At 46.9% G+C, this 23622-nt stretch overlaps 1 protein-coding gene across 1 annotated transcript in view; it reads left to right on the top strand.

The window, feature by feature from the left end:
• Positions 1–23622, top strand: part of STMN1 (stathmin 1) — a 256875-nt gene that overhangs the window by 149261 nt on the left and 83992 nt on the right. Inside the window, exon 4 of the mRNA XM_044060049.1 lies at positions 22961–23152. Within this exon, the coding sequence (XP_043915984.1) occupies positions 22961–23152 (192 nt within the window). The remainder of the gene's footprint in view (positions 1–22960; positions 23153–23622) is intronic.

The following is a 23622-nucleotide window of genomic DNA, read 5'->3' as shown; positions in this document are numbered from 1 at the left end:
TCTAATAGATCTACAGTACAGTCTTATGTGCTCACTTTCCTGAGTCTCAAGTGGTATACATCTGCTCTTCTCCATCTCTCAAAGATGATCATGCCATCATGTGTGTTGATCAGTACCAGGGCTTTGTTCCTGCCCTGTCTGTTAATTTATAGTATTCCTTTCCCCAGTCATCTGTAGTCGTAATTTGCCGGTGTGATGTCCCAGGCATTATGTGTATAGCATGTATTGCAGCAACATGCAGTCTTAGTCGAGCACTTATCCCTGGTACTGCCAAAGAGCAGGCAGATCATAGCATTGATGGGAAATTTAGTCTTAGTCCATACATCAGCTTGACGTGTGGGCTGTGACCATGTAACTTGTGCATGGAGCCTTTTGACATCAGGATCCACTCTTTTGCAGTTTCCCCATTCACATGAACATTTTTTAAATGTTTGTGTGAGCGGATGGTTATAGCTGAAGTCCATTTCTTCATTGACATTAGGCAGCAGTTTCCTTAATTTCATTAACTATATCTCCCTCTTATTGTTGAATTCTCTATTTTCGCTTTGCAGTCTGTTTCAAGCAATCCATGAGTAATTTCAGAGATTCCTTTTGTGAGTTTTTCCAGTGCTTTAATCGATTTACATGATACAAATATATTAATACCCCCTGATAAATCTTGAAGCTCTGCACGAGCTGATCAGCAATTTTTTTTTTTTTTTTTTTTTTTAAATAGACTAGATTAACACATTTTAGGCTGTAATGATCTGATGCTATCTATGTCATTACTGATCACTGATGGGTCGTGGATCCGACCTCTGATCTGAGCCAGCAAAGTGAGCAACAGCTCCTGAGTTCAAGCTCCTCCCCTCCCATTGTTTCCTGTTACTCATAACCCTCCAGTCTCATTTGCTGTGATTAGTGAACGGACATGTTCCCTGCTACTCAAGCTTGCTATTGTTAGATAAGTGATTTTTTTGGTGGTCTTTCTAGGTTCTGGACCCAACCATGCCTGGTTCTGTTTCGGTGGTGAGCCTACATCATCAGTCTGGGGTCAGCCTCCCTACCCCAGGATGGGTTTCAGAAGAGCGTCACCCCCATAGGGGTACCCTCCTCAGAGTCCTCCCCAGAGCCCACTGTGGAGGAACCTCCTCGGAAGACTACATGCAAGAGGGGGCACCTACTCTCTCCTAGAGAGTCGCTCATGGAAGACCTGGATTTCGAGGAAGGGGATGGGTCCCACAGACTACCATCCGAGGTGGTATCCTTTGACATACTTGATCCTGAAAGAGCAGGGTGGTTGGTCTTTCCCCCACCCCATCCTCCAAGGAATGAAGGCATTCCTGAAGGTGTTCGGGGCAGGCCCATCTTCCTCCTTTGTGTCTCCTCCTGCAGATGAGTTAGTCCAGCTCATTGCCAGCAGGGCATGGAAGGAGACTGACACAGTCAAACCGGTCCCTAAGTGGGCAGATAAGTTCCCTCAAAGACAAACCATTCTGGATTAAAGGTATCCCTGTAGATGCTATTATGGTTGCCACAGCCACCAAGAAAGAGCTCCCGGAACAGAGCTCTATGGTCCATCCCCCTAATAGGGAGTCTAGGGCGATTGACTGTTTTGGGAAGAGCGTGTATGCCTCTAGTACATTTGGACTGAGTACTACAAATATGGCTTACTTGACACGGCTGCAAAGAAATGTTGGTCTGACCTTTCCTCTTCCCTTTCGGAGTTGTTGCCTCCGGAGAGCCTTAAATTGGTTTCTCCGAAGCTCTCCACGCTCACTTCCCCTAGCTAATGCCTCAGTGAGGCTGATCTTCCATGCTGTCGAGGCCACGTCACGAGCAGCAAGTACAGACATTGCCATTGGGTGTCATGCCTGGCTCCGCCTGTGCGGGTTTGCGGACAACTTTAAGGCATCCTTTACCAGTGCCCCATTCGATGGAGCTACTGTCTTTGGTCCATCGGTCAAGGAAACATTGACCCGCAGTGAGCAGGAGGCAAAGACCTTGTCCGTGGTCGATCAAGTTTTCTACTCCCCAACGTTCCTCCCCTAGGACTGAGGGGTAATAAAAAGCTGTGGTTCCAGGACACAGTATTCCTTCCAGGATGCTCTGCAAGAATCCTCCCCTTCCAACTGGGAAAGGGGATTCGATGGCAGATGCCACCCTAGAGGCAAAGGGTGTCTGCAGAATCTGGGCTTTTGAGAACCCTTCTTGAAGCACACAGTGGTGCTGAAGTACTGCCTTACCCTGGAGGCCGTCGGAGGTCTTGTCTCCTAGCACCACCTGGCTTGGGGGGGGGGGGCTATTGCCTCAGACTAATCGGTGCTAAACATTGTGTCGGGGGGGGGGGGTTATACTCCTCAGTCATCCCCCTCCAATCCAAAAAGTCCCTCCCGAACTTCCCTACCTGCCAAAGGGAATTGGCTTTCAAAGAGGTGCAAGACCTCTTTCAAAAAGGGGCCATCCAGAAGGTCCCAACAGGACAGCAAGGATCCGGTACTTCCACTCGCTTCTTTTTAGTGCCCAAAAAAACAGGGGACTTCCGTCCTATTCTGGTCCTCTGCAAGCTGAATTTATCTGTCAAGAAGTCTAAGTTCTGGATGGTCACTGTTCAGTCCAGCCTTCCGCTTCTGCGCAAGGATGACTGGATGTGCTTCATAGATTTTCAAGGATGCGTACTGCCACATAAAAATAGGCAGGCACTCCAGGAGATTTCTGTGCTTCCGGCTGTGGGGGGGGGGCCAATCATCAGTTCAGAGCCTTGCCCTTCAGCCTTACCTCAGCCCCTCACCAAATGTATGGCAGTGGTAGCAGCCCATTTCTGGCTGCAGGGTTTTCAGGTCTTTCCGTACCTAGACAATTGGCTCCTCATGGCTCTCACTAAGCATCTTTCTCTAGCCACAGACTTTGTTCTAAGCCTATTTCATGATCTGGGCTTCACTGTCAATCTTCCCAAGTCCCACCTTCCTCCATGTCAGAGGCTGGAATTCATAGTTCTTCTGGACACTGCATTGTAAAACACCCTGCGCGGGGAAAGAGCTGCAGACATGATCCAGGAGCAAGTTATACTCCTCCTCCTCCTGGGTCCGGGACAGTGCCCCTGCCCATCTCCTTCAGTTCCTTAGGTTGATTGCAGCAGCTATTCAGTTGGTTCCCCTTGCCAGGTATCGCATGCAAGTGCTTCAGTGGACCTTAGTGGCACAGTGGTCGGCTCACCTTCACCCCATGTCCACACCAATCCAAATATCTCGGGTCTGCAGGTGTCACTTAGTTGGTGGATCTGACCCGAAGGTCTTCAGCTAGGGAGACCCTTTTCGCCTTCCTCAAGCTATGGTGACCACGGACGCCTCCCTTTTGGGGTGGGGTAGGGGGGGCCTTTCCAGGGAAGGATGGCTTTCCTACCATTGTTAATAGTTCTTTTCTCCCTTTCTACTACCATTTGGAATTTCCTTTCTTCCATGAGGGTGTGTGTGTGTGTGTGTGTGTGTGTGTGTGTGTGTGTGTGTGTGTGTGTGTGTGTGTGTGTGTGTACTACCATTTGGAATTTCCTTTCTTCCATGAGGGTCTGTGTGTGTCTGGTGTACCATTATGACTGAGTTTCTGCTTTCTGTTCATACCATGGCAAAAACATCTTGCGTCTACCACTAATTCTGATGGTCACTACTATTGTTTGGGTCCTCCTCATTTAGATTTCGAGTGCTCTATCTGCCAAGGCTTTAGTACTAGGGCCCTGGTAGAGCATCAACATAAACTTGTACATAAAGGGCTTCTTAAAGTGCCCCCCCCCCTTTTGAAGAAGCTTTGTCCAAGGCTGAAAAGTCTCCAAAGGCCTTTGGTTCAAAAGCTAGTCGTTCAGTGCTGATGCCTTCATCAGCACCGGCATGTAAAAAAAACAGAAGTACCTGTCTGCTCCTCTTTGGAACTGAAACTAAAGGTTCCAAAACTCTCAGAACAGACTAGAGTCCTCTGCACCAACCATCACGTCAGTGCCATTGGCACAGGCTTCCTCAGCTTCCATCTTGGTGCCGACACCTCCTGCTGCTCTGCAGCTTATACCTTCTTCAGTGCTGAAGACTGAAACTTTCTTTGCACACAGGGATTGTCCATTCGCTCCACCAGGAGTCTTTCTGAAGTGGACATAGTGAGGTTGGTAGGTTGGTGGATCAGCTTCTGACAGCTGTCCTCAGTCTTCTCAGCCCCCTCGCCCACCTGGAGCAGGGGAGTATTTTCCCAGCACTCCTACTTGTCTGCCTCCTCTGAGGCTTTAGAGTTGTCGATTCTAACCTCCCAGGTTCCAATGGCTGAGGCACCAACATCCTTGTCTTCGGTTGTAGGCACAGCTCTGACTCCTTCAGTGCTGTCTGCACCGATTTGGTCCCTGGAATTGTACTCCACTGGGGGGGGGGTGTTGAATCGACTCCTTTTTATTTATTTATTTTTATTCAGGGTCATCCTTACCTCTTCAGACTGTTGGCTCTGGTTTTGGAGGTGGGTCTGTCGGGATGAGGTGTGACCTTGGTTCTGAGTTTCTATCTCAGTTCTGGGCTCCCACCATTCCCAGGGGACTGTTGCGTGGAGTCTCACCCCATGACTCCTGCTTACCCCAGCCTCCATATCTAGGCCGCGAGCTCCAAGAATGCAAGACATACCAACCTAATCATCACCCCTCTTCAGAGTCCTCTTTGGATATTCCCATTGAAGAGCCCCCTTGAAAGAAGCTGTATAAGAGGAAACACCTGGACTCTCCTGAAGAGTCAGTCACCATGGGCATTGGTCTCAGTAATGGGGAGGGTCACCCCCTGGAAGATGTCTCCCTTGGAGACATTTTAGACATCTTCAAACAGTGGGGTAACTGGAAGCCCAAAGACCCTCTGAGGAGTCTGTGTACTTGCAAGCCTTCAGAGCTCGCACTTCTACTTCCTGGGTGACTCCTCTTGCTGACTGTCTCACTAAGTTGATTGCTCAGCGGGAATGGAAGGCCCCTGATTCGACAGAACCAATTCCCCGAAGACCAGATAAAATAATGTCCACTCCTGAGGACGACCAGCACTGGGTGAAAGGATTAGCAGTAGATTCCATGGTGGTGGGAACTTGCCAAGGAAAGTTCCACTGCTCATCCCCCTAACAGACAGTCAAGGGCAGTGGATAGATTTTGAAAGCGGGTCTATGCATCCTTGACCTTCACCCTTGAGTCCTTGAACTTCATGGCACATTTCACTAGGCTCCAAAGGGATCCGATCAAGGAGCTATCGGATACCATAGCATGAGCTGTATCTGAGGGGGTCCAGGAAAATGTAGCCTCCCGGTTAGCTGCCCTGGAGTCTATCACCAACTCTTCCATGAGGCTCTCCTTGCACACTTATCCGAAGGGGTGACCAGGTCAGCCAGTTCAGGTGTTGCAATTCAACGACGCACTTGGATGCACCTGTGTGAGTTTGTGAAGCCATTCAAGTCTTCCTTCATCAGTGCTCCTTTTGACAGATCCTCTTTGTTCGACCCCAAAGTAAGACTTTGTCTGCAGTGGGCATACATTTTTCTGCTCGCCAGCAAGCCTATTCCAGGGATCAGAGGAGCATGAATATGGGATTCAAGAAATCCCAGAGGTCTTTCCAGGACACACATGGTGCAGACTCTCCTCGGGGCAGGGGGGGAGCTCTAATGGAAGACACCGTCCTAGATGCAGAGGTGGCCTGCAGAACCAGGGTTCCATAGATTTCCTTCTATGGCCAACCCTATCAGCACTCCTGAAAGGGGGGCCCCATTGCTTACTTCTGAAGGCAATCTAGGGAAGATTTTCTTTGCACCAAATAGCCTGGCGACAAGTACCCTGGCGACAAGTAACCACAGATGCCTGGGTGCTGAGAGTTATTTCCAGAGGTTACCTTATTCTCTTTACACTTTATCCAAGAACTCGAAAAAGACTCCTCGATGTTCCACCCACTCAGAAGGGACCAAGCAACCTTAGAAATACAAAAGCTGCTAGAAAAAGCATCCAAGAAGTCCCACCAGACCAGATAGGATCTGGATTTTACTCAAGGTTGTTTTTAGTGCCACAAAAGACTGGACTGGAGGATCTCAGCATTTTAAACATTTATTCAGCAATTCAAATTCCCGATGGTCACAGTTCAGTCAATATTTCCTTTTTAGAGGAAAACTAATTGGATGTGCTTGATAGACCTTTAAGATGCATATTACAACCTAATGGTGGACAAACGCTCAAGAAGGTTTCTCTGCTTTCAGCTAGGAGCCTGTCACAAAAAACAGCTCACTTGAGACTGCATGCATTCTGAGTGTTTCCATATCTAGATTGGCTCATCAATGCTTCCATAGAATTTATCCTACAATTGTTCCAGTGTCTTGCGTCAGTCACCGCTTCCACCAGATGTCTACTGCTTCAGACAATAGAATTGATCCTACAATTGTTCCAGTGTCTTGCATCAGTCACCGCTTCCACCAGATGTCTACTGCTTCAGACAATAGAATTCATCCTACAATTGTTCAGGTGTCTTGCATCACAGTCAATCATACAAAATGTCAATTGACTCCCTCTCAGGATGGATATGGAATTCATAGGAGCTCATTTGAACACCTTCTCATGTGTAGCCTCCCTCCCCCTTCACAGACTACAGAAAATAAAATCTGAAGTACTTTCTCTCTTACTTTCTCTGTTATGCACATACAAAGTACCAGCCTTTCTGGTGCTTCAGGTGATGGGGTCCATAGCGGCAGCTAGGAATGTGGTCCCATTAGTGAGATTGAATCAATGGTCTTTTCCAACCCATCCAATGAACATTTTTATCACCAGTCTCTGCACAACGGACCTATTCTAGGGATGGAATCTGAAGAAATTCTTTTGGAACGTCCCTTTGTTCCTCCTCTACCCAAGGCCATAGTGACCACAGATGCATCCTAGATTGGGGGGGGGTGTGCATTATCTGGAAGGAGAGTCCAAGCACTTGGTACCCGATAGAAGCCAATCTGCATATCAGCATCCTGGAATTGAGGGCAGTGCTATTAGCGTTGCAAGCATTTCAATCTGTCCTCCCTCAAGGAACGATTTCAATCCAATCAGACAACATGGCTGTAGTCTGGTATATCAACAAACAAGGGGGAACCCAATCCTACCCCCTGTGTTGAGAAGTACTCAGTGTGGCAATGAGGCATTGCCTCCAACCACTTTCTAATAGCAACGCACATCCCGGGGAGTTCAAAAGTGATGACTGGCAAATAAGCAGATCCATTCTACTGCCTTACGAGTGGTCTCAGTCCTAATATAGCAAGGAAGATCTTTCATCACTGTGGCCAGTCTTGCGACAATTTTGCATCACCCCAAAACAAGTGCAGAAACTATTTTGTCCTAATAATTGTAATTTATAATAGTAATAATTGTCCCCAAGAGATGCTGTTGTCGATTGGCCCCTGGATCTCCTCTATGCCTTCCCTCCGTTTCCTCTAATCCCACTGTTTCTCAAGAAAGCGGGCAGGTTGAAAAGCAAAGTAATCCTTATTGCACCCTACTAGCCTCGACAAATTTGTTTACTTCCTATGGCCTCATCTAGTTCACCATCCATGGATTCTGGACCTTCTGTCTCACCCTCAGGAACTGATGCATCCCAATCTTCAAAGTCTAAAGCTTACCGCTTGGTTCCTCCATAGGTTCATAGGGTAGGTACTTGGCTATCGGCCCAAGGGCCTACGTAAGCCTAGCCAACAAGGTTCCCTTGCTTACGCCACCCAAGAAAGTTATTTTCCTGTGCCACTGCCGAGCAGAGACACCGAAGTGATCCCCGGGGTGTATTTCCTATTTCCCATCCACTCATCAAGATTTTTCTTGGAGTGCTAATGAAAAACTTTGCTTGACATAGATGGATAGCCTGTTCCAGAGTATGGGAAGTCTGAGACAGGAATCTATCCCTCCAGCATGTCCTGTTTATTGTGGTGGCAAGGCTTAGGTCCCTAGAGCGTGTAGCTCTGAGGGATTGGGAGTTCTTTAGGTGTAGCATGTCCAACAGCCCTGGGTTTGACATAGCTTTATATGTTAGGCAGAGATCACCTCAGAGTAGGCAAAATGCTACGGAGTAAAGCTGGAGTTTTTTGAGGCGGTCCGTGTAAGGCATTTGTTTGAGGCCAGTAATCATCTTTGTGAGGTACTTCTGTGGCCTTTCCAGCTGCTGCAGATGTCTTGTAAGGTACATTCCAAAAGGGGCGTTGTACTCTATAATGGGTCTAATGAGTGTCAAGTAGAGGGGAACAATGCCCCCCCCCCCCCCCGGATGAGAACCCCTTTATGATGAGGTGTGCCACGTAGAAGGACTTCCTGACTACTGTGGCAATGTGACTATCAAAGGAGAGACTACTGTCCACCTGGGTCCCAAGGTCTCTTATCACACATTCGGTGTTAAGTAGATTGCTACCTATGTGGTAGTTCATGGGTACAGAGTTTTTACCAAATGGGATGACGCTGCACTTTTTGGCATTGAGCTTAAGGCCATGGCTCTGACACCAGGCATCTGTCTTAGCAAGGCCTTTCTGTAGGATGTCCAGATCATTTGGGGACTTGACTGGCTCCTAGTTTGCAGTCATCTGCGAACTTCGTTAGCCAGAGGCCTTCTGTGTTAGCATGTACTTCAGAGAAGTAGATACCAAACAGGAGAGGTCCCAGGACGGAACCTTGTGGTACTCCACTTGTCACTGGTTTGAGGTCAGATTTGGAGTCTGCAACTTTTACAGTGTGGGTTCTGTCAGTGAGCCAGTTGGCAACCCATCTTGTGACGTAGGGATTTATACCTAGTTTAGTGAGTTTAGCTATAATTCCAGAATGGGGGATGGTGTGAAAAGCCTTGGCGAGGTCAAGATAGGCTGTGAGAACCACCTTACCCTCATCTATTGCTTTGGTGACTGCCTCAAAGAAGTCGATCAGGTTCAGGAGGCATGATCTGCCTTTCACAAACATGAACTGGGTGGGATCCAGAGTTTGGAGGTTACCAATGTCTTTGTTTATGAGTTCCATGATGATACGTTCCATGGCCTTGCAGACCAGGCTCGTCAGGCTAATAGGTCGATAGTTCCTGGGATTAGTGGTGGCTAGTGGTGGGTCCCCCTATGTGAAGTGGGATAACTGTTGCTGTGCGCCATTCAGTGGGCACAAAGCCTGATGGGAGGCTGCTATTGAGCGAGGTGCTTAAGTGGGGAGTTTGTTCTGAAGTTTGTGTAAAACGCAGCCTGGGATGTTGTCCAGTCCCATGGATGCTGTGTTTTTGGCTTTAGAGAGTGCAGCTTTAATCTGCGTAGTTGTGATTACAGGGACTCTGCATTCTTCCTGTATAGATATGGGCCCTTTAGAGGGGGTGGGGGGTAACATTAGCACTGAACCTATCTGCCAGGATGTTGGCAATATCAGTTGGTTCTGTAATTTTCGTACCGTTGTGCTGCAACTCAGAGCAGATCTGGGTGTTGCCATCAAGATTCTTGACATAGCTATAGGATGCTTTGTGGTTGTCCTTAGAATTAGTGACTATTTTGATGTTATGTGATCCTATCTCGCCTACATTCTGTACTGATGGGCTCGGAGCCGATCCCTCGGCTCCGACTCGGCACGCTATGCTATAGAGCGAGGCCTCTTATTGGCTGAGCTATTTCTTATCCCAGGATGCACCACCACTAATCCCCCAGATCTCGTTTGCCGCTTACAAGCTTAGACGTGGTCTCAACTTGGCTGGGCTAAGTACTAATTTATTTAGGCTTTTCCTGTCAGGAATTTGCTTGCTTTGAACCCAAAAGCTGTTTTAACCGCTATTGTTGTGATTTGAGTGTGTATTGAACAGTTCTGTTGAGGAATTTGTGTTTTTCGTCAAGGGAAGGTTTCCCGTTTTAGTTAGGGGGGCCTTCCCCTGTTGCCTTTGCTATCTTAGTGTTTTATTTGTGGGTCAAGTACCCATTTAAGTTAGAGGGTCTTGACTCTCTCTATTTATTTCTGTGTGGAATTTTTTTTTGTACATCTGTATTGTGTAAAAAAAAAAAAAAAAAAAACTTTATTTTCTGTTCTAAACATTAAGTTTTGGTGTTTCTCTTTAGACGGGTGTGTTTTTTTCTAATTTAGTCATGTCCAAAGAACATAAACCCTCCGGGTTTAAAAAATGCACGAGGTGTGGTTTTAAGATGTCCATAACGGACGACCACTCCTCGTGCGTTTACTGTTTAGGCGCCAAGCACCTACAAGAATCATGTAGCGTGTGTCACGCCTTCTCATCAAGGGTCCTCCAAGAGAGGAAAAACAAATTAATCCTTAAGGGGTTAATCAAGCCATCCTTCGAGGAGGCTTTATCTTCGTCTCCCTCTCCTTCAAAAAAGAAGAAAGCGTCGGCTCCGACCAGTCTGTCGGAACTGACTGCCAAAAAACCTAAGCAGACTTCTCCATCGGCTCCACGGACTTCGGAGCCGAGGGAGGAACGGTCTGCCTCGATGCCTCCAGCCTCGACCCCTCTGGTTTCGGAGCCGAGGACTGGGGCATCGAGAGGCGGGTCACCTTCATCGGCTCCACTGATATTGGAGCCAATGAGGGTTACCGGCTCAGACTCTTCCCCTTCGGAGCCGAAGTCCTTATCAGCACCGAGGGAAATTGCCTTGAGATCTCTCTCGGAGCCGATAGTGGTAGAATCCATTCGGAGCCGGTCCCCTAGCCCTTTGGAGCCGATGGAGAAATCGGTTCGGGCCCGATCGGTATCCTCCAGATCATCCAAGATGTCTGATTCGGACATCGACAGGGTGCTCCTAAGACTTTTCCAGTCTCCGGTGTTCCAAAAGCTAGTTTCGGCTCCAGCCCGTTCGGCTTCGGAGCCGATGGTCCATCTTCCTTCTATGGTTCCTCCTCCAACAGCCTCTGCACCGTTGGTGCTGGTGGAACCGGTGGAGGTTTTAGGGTCGGGCCCGACCCTTACTCCAACTCCGGCTCTTGGGTCGGAGTTCAGTACACGGACTTCTTCCGTCGGCCCCGGGGGGATGCTTCGGGATTGATGTTTTCTGTCCCAAGTCTCCCTCTTGGTGCGTCGGCGGCGGGAGTGCAGTCTACTGTCGTGGCCACGGAGGTGGGACCCTCCCAGGATTCTGGTGGTCCCGCCTTCAGGGCTATGAGGAGTGCGTTAGCCAAATCTTCTTTGGCTACCTCCACGGTCTCCCCAGCTCCTTCCCTGCATACCGAGACTGGGTCTTTGACAGTCCCCCTGTCCTTAGACAGCGGAGCCCCGGGGCCTGAGGTTGCCCCCACTGGGGTTTCCCCCCCTCCTGGAGGTCCTTCTGAAGCCTCTTCGGAAGAACCCCACAGGAAAAGATCGTGCAAGAGGAAGCACGTTGACTCCCCTGATGAGTCTCTTACATCAGACACTGATCTCGATGATGCAGAGGGGTCCCCTAAGTCGTCCTCGGATGATGTCTCCTTTGCAGACATCCTGGAAGCCCTTAAACAACGAGGTGGCTGGCAGTCCAAACCCCCTTCTGCTGATGAATCAGTGTTCCTTAAGGCCTTCTGGGCTCAGCCCTCCGCCTCCTGGGTGTCTCCGCCCTTCGACGAGCTCTTGGACTTGATCTGTCAAAGGGCGTGGGAACACCCAGACTCTGTGGAACCGGTGCCTGCTCATCCGAATAAGTTCCTCTCTGCACCCCCTGAAAAAGAATTTCTAACCAAAGGTGTGGCTGTAGATGCTTTGGTGGTGGCATCTGCTACCCAGCAATACGTAGCAGAGGCTTCGACGTCCGTCCATCCTCCTAATAAGGAGTCTAGGAGCATGGATCGGTACGGAAAGCACACCCTAAGTTCAGCGGCCTTTACATTAAGGTCCTTGAACTACCTTACGCACTTTACTAGATTTCAGAGGGATCTGATTAAAGAGTTTTCCGATACCCTCTTGGGTAACCTGCCTGAGGAGCCGGCCCAGACGGTTGGCTCTCAGCTGGCTACATTGTCATCCATTTCAAACTGGTCCATGAGGCTCATTTCTTATGCGCCCGAAGGGGCGAGTAGAGCGGCGGGTACAGGCATTGCTCTACGAAGACAAGCCTGGCTCCGCCTGTGTCATTTCGCGGAGGCCTTTAAGTCTTCCTTTGCCGACGCCCCCTTTGATGGGTCCTCCCTGTTTGGACCCAAGGTAAAGGACACACTGACCCGCTGCGAACAGGAGGGTAAGACTCTGACTGCCGTAGGGGCACGATTTTCCACTCCCTTTCGGCCTTATCCCAAGGCTAAAAGGGGAGGGAAAATGTGGTTCCGTAGATCTCGGAAGCCTTACCCCTCTCAGCAAGATGATCCCCCTTCCAGAGGCAGGGGAGGGGGAAATTCTTCTGGAAGGCGCCGTCCCAGAGGCGGCAGAAGCCCTCGCAACACTGGAGACCACGAGTCCTTTCGTGGCTCTTCAGCCTTTCACAGTCCCTGAGGGATTGCCCGACTGTGCAGCTCCGGAGCCAGTCGGGGGTCATTTTTCGAAGCACCTGAAAGCCTGGGAAGGTATCACTCAGGACCGATGGGTGCTTCGAATTATCGCCGGAGGTTACACCATCCCTTTCTCTCACTCCCCACCTCAGGCCAAAAAAATCCCGGACCCGCCACCCAGTCAACGGGATTACTGCAGCCTCAGAAGTTTCAAAGCTGCTGCAAAAAGGAGTCATCCAACCGGTCCCCGCAGACCAGATCAGATTAGGGACTTACTCGAGATTCTTTTTGGTGCCAAAAAAGACCGGGGACTTGAGGCCCATTTTGGACCTCAGCATCCTAAACCGCTCAGTCAGAAAGTCCAAGTTCCGAATGGTCACCCTACAAACCATTCTCCCATTGCTGGAGAAAGGTGTTTGGATGTGCTCCATAGATCTCAAGGACGCTTATTACCATATCATGGTACATCAAGCGTCCAGGAGACATCTGCGCTTCAGCCTAGGAGGCAGTCATTTTCAGTTCCGCGCGCTGCCCTTTGGTCTCACCACAGCCCCCAGGATGTTCACCAAGTGCTTGGCAGTCGTGACTGCTCACCTGAGAAGTCTAGGATTCCAGGTGTTTCCGTATCTAGACGACTGGCTCCTAACTGCCACCTCCAAGCATCTACTACTGCGGAGCCTACAAGCCACTATATCACTGGGCAATTCCCTTGGAATCACCTTCTATTGGCCAAAGTCTGTGTTGCTGCCATCTCAACGAATAAGATTCATAGGGGTAGAGATGGACTCAAACCAAATGCGGGTCTATCTACCTACAGACAGAATACAAACCATACAGACTCTAGTTCGAGCCTTACTTCCCAGGTCCAAAGCCCCAGCCAGGGTGGTCCTGCAGCTATTGGGATCCATGTCCGCCACGGTTCTTCTAGTCCCCTTGGCAAGGTTGCACATGAGAATTCTCCAGTGGCTTCTTTCAGCTCAGTGGTCCTTTCAGGAACTCCCTCTCAGTCACCTCATATGGATCACGGAAACATGCAAACGGGACCTTCGCTGGTGGCTAGTGCCCACCAGTTTGGATCATTGACGACCCTTTGTTCCACCTCCTCCTGCGGCCACTTTGACCACGGACGCCTTCCAGATGGGGTGGGGGGGCATTCCCTGGGCAGGTCAGTCCAAGGCAAATGGCACCCAGAAGAGACCCTACTTCATATCAACATCCTAGAAATGAGGGCGGTGCTTCTGTCCCTCCAAGCCCTTCACGATTACCTTCCTCAGGGCGTAATTGCCGTTCACTCAGACAACATGTCAGTTGTCTGGTACCTGAACAAACAGGGAGGGACCAGATCCTATCCTCTTTGCAGAGAGGCCATGAGAGTCTGGGAATGGGCAGTCTCCACCAAACGCTTTCTAGTGGCTACTCCTATCCCGGGCAAGTCCAATGTGATAGCCGACAGACTGAGCAGAACCATCCTCTCTCCTCACGAATGGTCTTTGAACATGACAGTTGCAAGTCAGATTTTCAGCAGATGGGGAGTTCCGTGTTGCGACCTCTTTGCGACTCCACTAAATGCGAAGTGCAAAAAATTCTTCTCCCTAACCCCGGCTCCGGGGAAGAGCCCCATGAACGCACTAGCCCATCCTTGGCCCACCGGCTTGCTTTATGCCTTCCCTCCAGTTCCTCTCCTTCCCAGGGTGATCCAAAAGGCATCTCTCTTGGGGAGCAAAATGATCTTAATTGCTCCTTACTGGCCTCGTCAAGTATGGTTTCCCTATCTTCGGAAATATACTCTGGAAGGTCCATGGTTCCTGGATCAGATCCCAGACCTTTTGGTTCATCAGTCGGGACTATTCCACCAGTCCCTGCACACCTTAAAATTGACGGCTTGGCTCCTCCTCTTCCGACTATAGTCAGGAGTCATACATTGGATCCAGAGGTTGTACACATTATCTTCGGCCCATAAGTCTGCTACAAAGAAACTGTATTCTAGCAAATGGAAAAGATTTGCTATTTGGGCTCAACTCCGGGCCTGGATCCCATCACTATTCCGTGGCAGAAGTGCTAAAATTTTAACTTCTCTTTTCAATCAAGGCTCTTCAGTCTCTACCATCAAGGTTCAATTGGCAGCGATTTCTAATTTTCACGAATCGATAAACCCACCTTTAATGAGCAACAGATTGTGTAAGACCTTCTTGAAAGGTGCTGTGCTTTTAAGACCTCCGATTTCTCATCCTGCTCCTCCATGGGATCTCGATGTGGTGTTACGCGCCTTAACTTCATCCCCCTTCGAACCGGCAGCTACATGTGATCTAAAATTTCTATCGTGGAAGACTGCCTTTCTGGTGGCGATTACTTCTGCCAGAAGAGTTTCAGAGCTTCAAGCTTTGTCTGTAAAGCCCCCGTATTTGGTTTTTCACAAAGACAGAGTATCTCTCAGGCCAAATCCTTCATTTGTCCCTAAAGTTTGTTCTAGTTTCTGCCTACAACAATCGTTAGAACTTCCAGTTTTTTTTCCAAAATATTCCAACAAAGCGGAATTCATATTCCACACATTAGATGTCCACAGGCAGTTGTGTTTTTATTTAGACAGGACCAAACAAACAAGGAAAACAGATCAGTTGTTTGTATCCTTTGCAGACAATAAATTGGGCAAAGCTGTCACAAAGGTCACTATTGCCAAATGGATCAGGGACTGTATTACTCAAGCTTATTCTTATTCTAACAAAGAGCTTACCACCTCTGTCAAAGCTCATTGTACAAGGGCTATGGCTACTTCGATAGCATTTCATTCTAAGCTTGCCATTAGTGACATTTGTGCTGCGGCTACATGGTCTTCCCGCACACTTTCATTTCCCACTACAAATTGGATGTGGCATCTAGAGGACGAGCTTCATTTGGTTCCACAGTGCTCAGGAGTGTTTTCCAATGAGCCACCCAGGATTTAGGTGCTAGGGACGCTGTCCCATCAGTACAGAATGTAGGCGAGATAGATCACATAACATCTTTTAGTTATGTACTTACCATAACTTTAGATGTTTGGGATCCATCTCGCCATTCCTAATAACCCACCCTCCTTCCCCCTTCCTTGGAGATCAGAGGATATCAGAAGGTCCGAATTCTGTTGTTTCATCTTGAAACATCTAACAATGTTATATAAACAAGTTATACATGTGTGCATGAATGCGGACAAACAAGATCTGGGGGATTAGTGGTGGTGCATCCTGGGATAAGAAATAGCTCAGCCAATAAGAGGCCTCGCTCTATAGCATAACGTGCCGAGTCGGAGCTGAGGGATCCGCTCCGAGCCCATCAGTACAGAATGTAGGCGAGATGGATCCCAAACATCTAAAGTTATGGTAAGTACATAACTAAAAGTTTTTGTAGCTAGCTTTGGAGGATCTTATAAGGGATCTCAGCTTCTTACTGAGGCTTCCAGGGAGCTCCTCCACTCATGGGATTTTACTCTCTTGCAACAGTTTCTTCCTTCTGTTGTACAGTTTGTTTATGGCAGGGAACCACCAGATTGGCTTCCTTTTTTTGGAGGATAGCGTCTTTGCTCTGTTTGGGATAGCACGATCCATGCACTCATGTAAGTTTTTATAGAGTGCATTTGTGTAGGATTCAGCAGTTGTAACTGTATTGTCCATCTGCACGGGTATCATGAAGTTCACCACTTCTGTCTTAAGAAGCATGAAGCTGGCTTTGGAGAAATTTTTTACCGTGGTTTCCTTAATGGGGGGTGGGGACGGGATGTGGATATCAAGGGTGATTAGCTTATGGTCTGATCGGACCAATGAGGAGTTGACTTCAGATGTGGAACCCCGGTCACCAATTCCATTAGTCGCCAGGCGTAATGATGCACCATCCCAGATTTGACCAGATGTTCTTCGTTTTCACTGTTGCAGTCATTACACTTGAGTTATCCTGCTGGCAGGTTGCCCTTGGGTCCTGCGTCGGTTGCTGTCGCCTCTTCCCTGACGTCAGGGTAATTAAAGATGCAACTGACGCCATTTTATTCAGTCTTTTTTGCCGCGCAGTGCCCGAAGCAGAAGCAGTTCGCAAGTGCCGGTCGGCCGACTCCTGAGATTTTCATGTTCGAGTTTCAGATCCGAAGTCCTCATTAGAACTCTGTTGGGGAAACTTTTTTTCTTCCTTTAGACCGATGTCAGAAAAAGTTAATAATTGTATTTCTTGTGGGAAGCAAATACCTCATAAGGACTTTCATTCTTGCTGTATTCCTTGCCTAGGCCCTGACCACGACATTAGTTGTTGGTTTTATGCTAGATTTAACCAACACACTATTAAGCGTCGGTATGATTTTGCATTAAGTTATTTTGGGCGAAGATTTAATTATACAATGTCGTCGGATAGCCATCCAACTACCGGAGTTCACAAAGAAAAAGACCAGCAACTGAGGTCCAAACCCGATGACGAAGCTTCTCCTAAGCAAGTCGCCGGTTCTCACATGGAGTAGGCCAGGCCGCTGGAAATTCTAGGTATTGGAGCCTCGGAGATTATTCCCTCAGATGGGTCCGGAGCCGCTGAGCAGGCATCAGCTTCTGAGGGTGTATTCAGACCTAAACAATTGTATATTAAACCGATTTCAAAGACTAAAACACCTTTAAAGGCAAACAAGTTCACCAGCCACAAGGACAGGCCTCCATGCCCAAAAAACAGATACTCAAAATGGCCGAAGACTTAATTACCTTGATCAGGGGTTCCCATCCCCCTCCTGATAAGAGGCCTAGGCAAGAGACTGACTATGAATCTTCAGATCAGGTTTCCATTTCTTCTGATTCCTCTTCTGATCAGGAATGTTCTCTTCTCCCCCATGAGGATTGTGATGCTGAAGAATCAATTCCTTCAGCTTCTCCTGAGGATTACTCTTTTGGGGAAGCCTTGCATACCATGAGTGAGCACTTCCACTGGGAGAGCCAAGATTTTTCAGAATCTAAGAAAAGGCTCCGAGACTTATTTTGCTACCTCAACGCAGGCCTCTAGCTATTCCGCCTGTGTTGGACATTGTAGATGATGTGTTCTCGGAGTCTAGTCTGATCCCTGACTCTTTACCTCCAGCTCCTGTTAAGCCGGACAGATACTACAGGGTCCCTGACTCTCATAAATTCCTTTTCAAAACCCCTACTGCAGACCCAGAAACTATTTCTCAGGGTCCAAAAGGGGTCAAGGCTTCTACTGCAAAAAACCCTAGCCCCTCTGACAGGGATTCTAGGGCACTGGATAGATGGGGGAAAATGATTTACACATCTGCTACTTTGGCTGTAAGGGCCTTAAATTGCCAGTTTCATATGCTCAAATATCAGCAATATATCATGACACTGCTTAAACAGAAAATTATGGTAAATTCTGAAAGTGCAGAAAACAAATGCAGGATTGATTGCATGCAGCTGAACAAGTTGGAAAGCATACTTTGCAATGTGGGTTTGATTCTCTGGAGGCCTCCTGCAGGGCCGCTGTTTGGGTTCTGTCATTAGGAGGTATGCTTGGTTAAAGGAACAAAATCTGCTTGACCATGTTAAAGCAAAATTATTAGATGCTCCTTTACAACATGATACTTTGTTTGGTGTTAAGGCAGAAGAGGTGTTAAAGAAAATGGAGGGCAAAGCTAAAGTTATGCAAACGGTCAAGTATTTCTTACAGGTACAGCCAGCTAGATTTAGCAGACACTGGCCGACAAAGAATTAGTCCTTTCCAGTCTCAGACGGACCTCAAAGGGGCAGATCCAGACGCCCTAGAGGCAGATCACAGCCGCAAGGATCCTACAGGTCTAAGCAGTGGAGTGCTTCTATCTCCAAAGGTGGAGAAGACAAAGCAGAACTAAGGAAACGGTCCCAATGACTTCCTCCTGCCTGCACCAAGCACTTATCTTCTGGCAGCACCCTTAGGGGGGAAACTAGCACTTTTTTCTCAAAATTGGCACATTATAACCCAGGACAAATGGGTTCTAGACATAGTGTCAGAAGGCTACAAGTTTCATTTCCTTACCCTGCCAAGGGCAAACAGTTGGCCAGACCTGCCAAAAAATCAATGGGCAGAGGCTCAAAAACAAGTCGCAGCTCTCGTGGACATGAGGGCTATTCAACAAGTGCCACAGCAAGAGCAGGGACAAGGATTTTACTCAAGACTGTTCTTGGTACCCAGAAAGGACAAAGCATGGAGAACAGTACTGGACCTATCTATTCTAAACACTTTCCTGGATATACCAAAATTCAAGATGTTGACCTTACAGCAGCTTCTGCCCATGCTGGGCAGCAAGGCTTGGCTTGTGACTTTAGACCTAAAAGAGGCATACCTGCATGTCTTAATCAGACAATCATGCAGAAGATACCTCAGATTCAAGGCTGGCTCAAAGCATTACCAATTCTCTGCACTGCCCTTTGGCTTATCTACTGGGCCCAGGGTCTTCACAAAGTGCCTGGCACCAGTAATTGCTTACTGCAGACAGAGGAATACAAATATCTATCCTTACTTGGACGACTGCCTCATACAAGCATACAACATCTGACGTTTGCGATAAGACAACATGCCTAGGGTACACAGTCAACAAAAAGAAATCAAAACTAGTATTATCTCAAGAGATAATATTCCTGGGTGCAAGCTTAAATACAACTGCCCAGATGGCTTATCTCACTCGAGACGAACAAAGGCAACTGACTGACTACCTATTTCAAGGAAATGGCAACAAAGGCCCAGTTATCTGCAAGAATAATTCTGCAGGCTTTGGGCTTCATGGCATTCTGCATCTTACTAATTCCATATGCAAGACTGTATATGAGGAAAATTCAATAGTACCTAAAAAGTGTCTGGACACATTGCCACAGTCTGGAAACAATGATTACTCTAATTCCCTGCCTGCAACAGGAGTTTCGATGGCGGACAAAGGCTTGTCACCAAAACAAGGGACAGCCATTCTCAATACCCCCAGCCAGGCAGAGCCTAACGACGGATGCTTCATATTATGCCTGGGGGGCGCACATGGCAGGAAGAGGCATTCAGGGCACCTGGTCCACAAACCAAAAGCATCTACATATCAATCAAAAAGAGATGCTAGCTGTTCAAAATGCCCTGACAGCCTTCAAGGACCTACTTCATCCGGGGCAACTACTGATAAAGACAGACAACACCACGGTCATGTGGTACATAAACAAGCAGGGGGGCACTCATTCTTATCCCCTGTGCAGACAAGCCATGGCTTTATGGGACACAGCATTGACTTACCAAGTTCATCTGCAGGCACAATTCCTGCCAGGAAAGGAAAATACTCTGGCAGACGAACTAAGCAGAAACCTCATGGATCCCCACGAGTGGCACCTGGATCCACAAGTCTTCAGCATGATAACAAAGAAATGGGGATGCCCGGACATAGATCTATTTGCCTCCTCTCAGAACAATCAACTAAAAAGATACTGCACAAGGACTGATCACAGACAAGCTTGGAAAGTGGACGCCTTATCTTTCAACTGGACAAATCTATCAGTATATGCCTTTCCTCCACTGCCTCTCGGTACTCCTAAAGGACAGGCAGGAGAAACCAAAAACTATTCTGATTGCCCCAGACTGGCCATGCCAGTACTGGTATCTGATCTTAAGGAACTTGTCCCAATGCCCAGCCTGGACCTTACCTCAAATACCTCATCTACTGTCCCAGCAAAACAGTCTGCACAGCCAACTCAGGACCTTAAACCTGGCAGCATGGCGGATAATGTAGCCATACAAACCACACCTCTCAGCAAAGCTGTGATGGATGTCATTTTAGAAGCCAGAAGGCCTAGTACTAGAAAATCCTATGCTGGGAAATGGAAGAGATTTTGCGCTTGGAACCAAGCTCAAGGAACTGATGCAGCTGTCCCAAATATTCCTCAGATTTTGCAATACTTAACTGAGATGCTGGACAAAGGCTTATCTTTTTTCATCAGTTAAAATCCATGCCTCTGCCATTTCGGCTTATTACAATACAGAACCACCACTCTTTTCTTATCCTTTATTAAGGCAGTACCTCGGAGGAGCCAAAAACTTAAGGTCTCCAAGTACCTCGGAGGAGCCAAAAACTTAAGGCCTCCAAGGAGAACGCAAATACCTGCATGGGATCTCAATTATGTCTTGGAAAAACTCACCTTACCTCCTTTTCAGCCAGCTGCTACTGCAGATATAAAGTTCTTATCTTGGAAAACAGCTCTGCTCCTAGCAATAACTTCTGCAAGACGAGTTTCAGAGCTACAGGCTGTCATGGCTGTGGAACCCTTTTATCATTTTTTTTATCCAGACAGGGTCTCTGAGAACAAACCCTACATTTATGCCTAAGGTGGTATCCAGTGTAGCCCTTAACCAAACAATTCATTTGCCAACTTTTTATCCAAATCCACAGAACAAGGGGGAGAAAATTCTGCATTCTTTGGACGTACACAGACAACTTAGATTCTACCTGGACAAAACTAAAGTTTTCAGAAAGACAGAACAATTACTAGTGGCATATGCCACAGCATCACAAGGAAAGGCTATCTCCAAGCAGACTATTTCAAAGTGGATAGGTCACTGCATTCATTTCTACTACTCACAGCATGGCAAACCAGTGCCTAAGGGCATTAGGCCACATTCAACCAGAGCTGCAGCCACTTCTGCAGCCTTTCTCAGGGGAGTTCCAACCAAAGACATTTTAGAGGCTGCTACTTGGAATTCAGTGCATACCTTTACAAGACATTACAATCTGCCTCTTTACTCTAAATCCAGGGCAGGCTTTGCCACTGCAGTTCTGCAAGGCCTCATAGCCGCTCTTAACGCTGTTTAGCTCCAGCCCCCCAACCATAGTTTTGGGATTCAACCCAAATGTAATGACTGCAACAATGAAACACGAAGAACATAATACAGTTGTGTACACTTACCGTAAATATAGATGTTCTAGTGTATTCACTGTTGCAGTCCAGGTTACCCACCTGCCATCCCCCTTATTTTTGCTGGAACTTATCTTTACTTCTCTAATCTATACAACCTAGGTGGTGTATTTGCTTATAGATGAAGGTAAAGCTTATTTTGGTGCATGTATGTTTTATTTACGTAATTTTAGCCTACCCTTTTGGGGGCACCTGACATCTGGGGCAAGAAAAACTGAATAAAATGGCGTCTGCTGCATCTTTTATACCCCTGACGACCTGACGTCAGGGAAGAGGTGACAGTAACCGACGCGGGACCAAAGACTTTGGAATTCAGGCCTTCTAAGGGCAACCTGCCAGCAGGATAACCCAAATGTAATGACTGCAACAGTGAATACACTCTAACATCTACATTTATGTAAGTGTACACAACTGTACTTTTTGCTGGCATCACACAAACCATCCACCATTAAACTCTAATTTTCAGTCTGGGCTAGTGATAACGGTATTGACCCTTTTTCAGCTCCGGTGAAAAGTTTTAGAATTTCTGGCCATCCTTTTTGCTAAAGGAGCTTCCTTTTCAACTGTTAAGGTCATCTAGCTACCATCTCAGATTTTCATAATGGCTTTGGAAACCTACCTTTAATTTCACAAACAATGTAAGGTCAAGGTCTTCCTCAAGGGAACTATTTGATTAAAGCCTCCATTTAAAGACTCTCTACCCCCATGGAACCTGACTGTTCTACAATCACTGGTACTTGCCTCCTTTGAACCAGCGGCTACATGTGACTTAAAGTTCCTTTCGTGGAAAACGCTTCTCCATATAGCTGTAACTTCTGTAAGACAAGTGCCTGAATTGCAGGCATTGTGTTCAAAACCGCCTTACTTAATTTTACATAAGGATAGCGTTGCTGTCAGAACTAATCCAAAGGTAGTCTTGAGTCCAAACATTAATCAAGCCATAGAGTTACCTGTCTTTCCCACAAAAGGAGAATATTGCTTACACTAGTTGGATGTTCACAGACAATCACGTTTCTACCTCAACAGAACTAAAGAATTTAGGAAATCGGAACCGTAGTTTGTTTCCTTTTCTGGCGCAACTTTAGGAAAATCTGTCTCTTAATGTTACCTTGTCAAAATGGTTAAGAGATTGTATTTACTTAAGGTGCATTCCACCAGATCTATGGCTACTTCAGCTGTTTTCCATTCTAAGGCTTCCAAGAGTGAAATGTGCGCAGCAGCAATGTAAACTACTCCACATACCTTTACTCATTACAAACTGGATTTGGTCTCCAGTGGAAGCCTCCTTTGGTTCTGTGGTTCTCAGGAATATCCTTCCGTAAGGGCCATCCAGGATCTAAAGTAGCTGAGGTCCGTGTCCCAAAAGTCAAGAATAGATCGACAAACCCATATGGAACATTATGGTAAAACAGAACTCTTTTTTTTTTTTTTATGTTGTTTAATGTAGTAAAAAGTTTTTTTTTTCCTTGTCCTGCATGTCTCACTGATGGCCCTTTGTTGTTATACATCTAGGAAATTCTCTGCCTGGTTTTGGTGGTCAGTCTGCATGCATCTTAAGATTTACATGTTTTGTGCATGCTGCTTGTATAGATTGCTACCAAGTGGTGTTTTCAGTATAAAATGTGTGTTTATAGTCTCGGGCAATTTTATATTTCAGTCTCAGGAAGCAGAAGTCCTGAAGCACTTGGCTGAAAAACGGGAACATGAAAAGGTGGTGCATGAAAAAGCAGTAAAAGAAAATGATAACTTCAGTAAAATGGCAGAAGAAAAACTGACGCACAAAATGGAAGCAAATAAGGAAAACAGGGAAGCACAACTTGCTGCAAAACTTGAGCGTTTGAAAGAGAAGGTTTGTTCATCAGAAATTTAAGGAATTTCTTTTACAGTGCTGCTTAGAAGCTACTGTATAAATTGTGCTGTGGCATCTGTTAGCAGGTTCATTATGCTTTTTGACTGTTGGAGTTTACATTTTTATTTTGAGGGAAATGTTTACTAATGCAAGATAATGTGCTTTGCCGCAGAGTTCAATATGTCTAAACTAAAAATTAAACTTTTCAGGTAAATCAGTGAATGTTGTAATCCAAAAATGGGGATTGTTATACTCCATATAGTTGAATAATTTTGCCCCTTTTCAAGCTTTCGCTTTTAAAAGGGGTATTTTTAACTTTCTCTTGTTTACAAGGTCAGTTCAGTTTACAGGTAAATGGCTTACTTTTTTTTTTTTTTTTTTTTTTTTTTTTAATACCACCAATAAAATATCTAAAGATGTAACCTGTCTCCTACCCCGCTTCATCTTCTTTCCAGGGACTTAGTTCGATT

This window comes from Protopterus annectens, chromosome 1.part2, assembly GCF_019279795.1.
Source record: "Protopterus annectens isolate FY-2018-M chromosome 1.part2, PAN1.0, whole genome shotgun sequence".
Taxonomy (NCBI): Eukaryota; Metazoa; Chordata; order Ceratodontiformes; family Protopteridae; genus Protopterus; species Protopterus annectens.
Note: the sequence above shows the minus strand (reverse complement) of the source record. Positions and strands in the feature narration are given on the sequence as shown.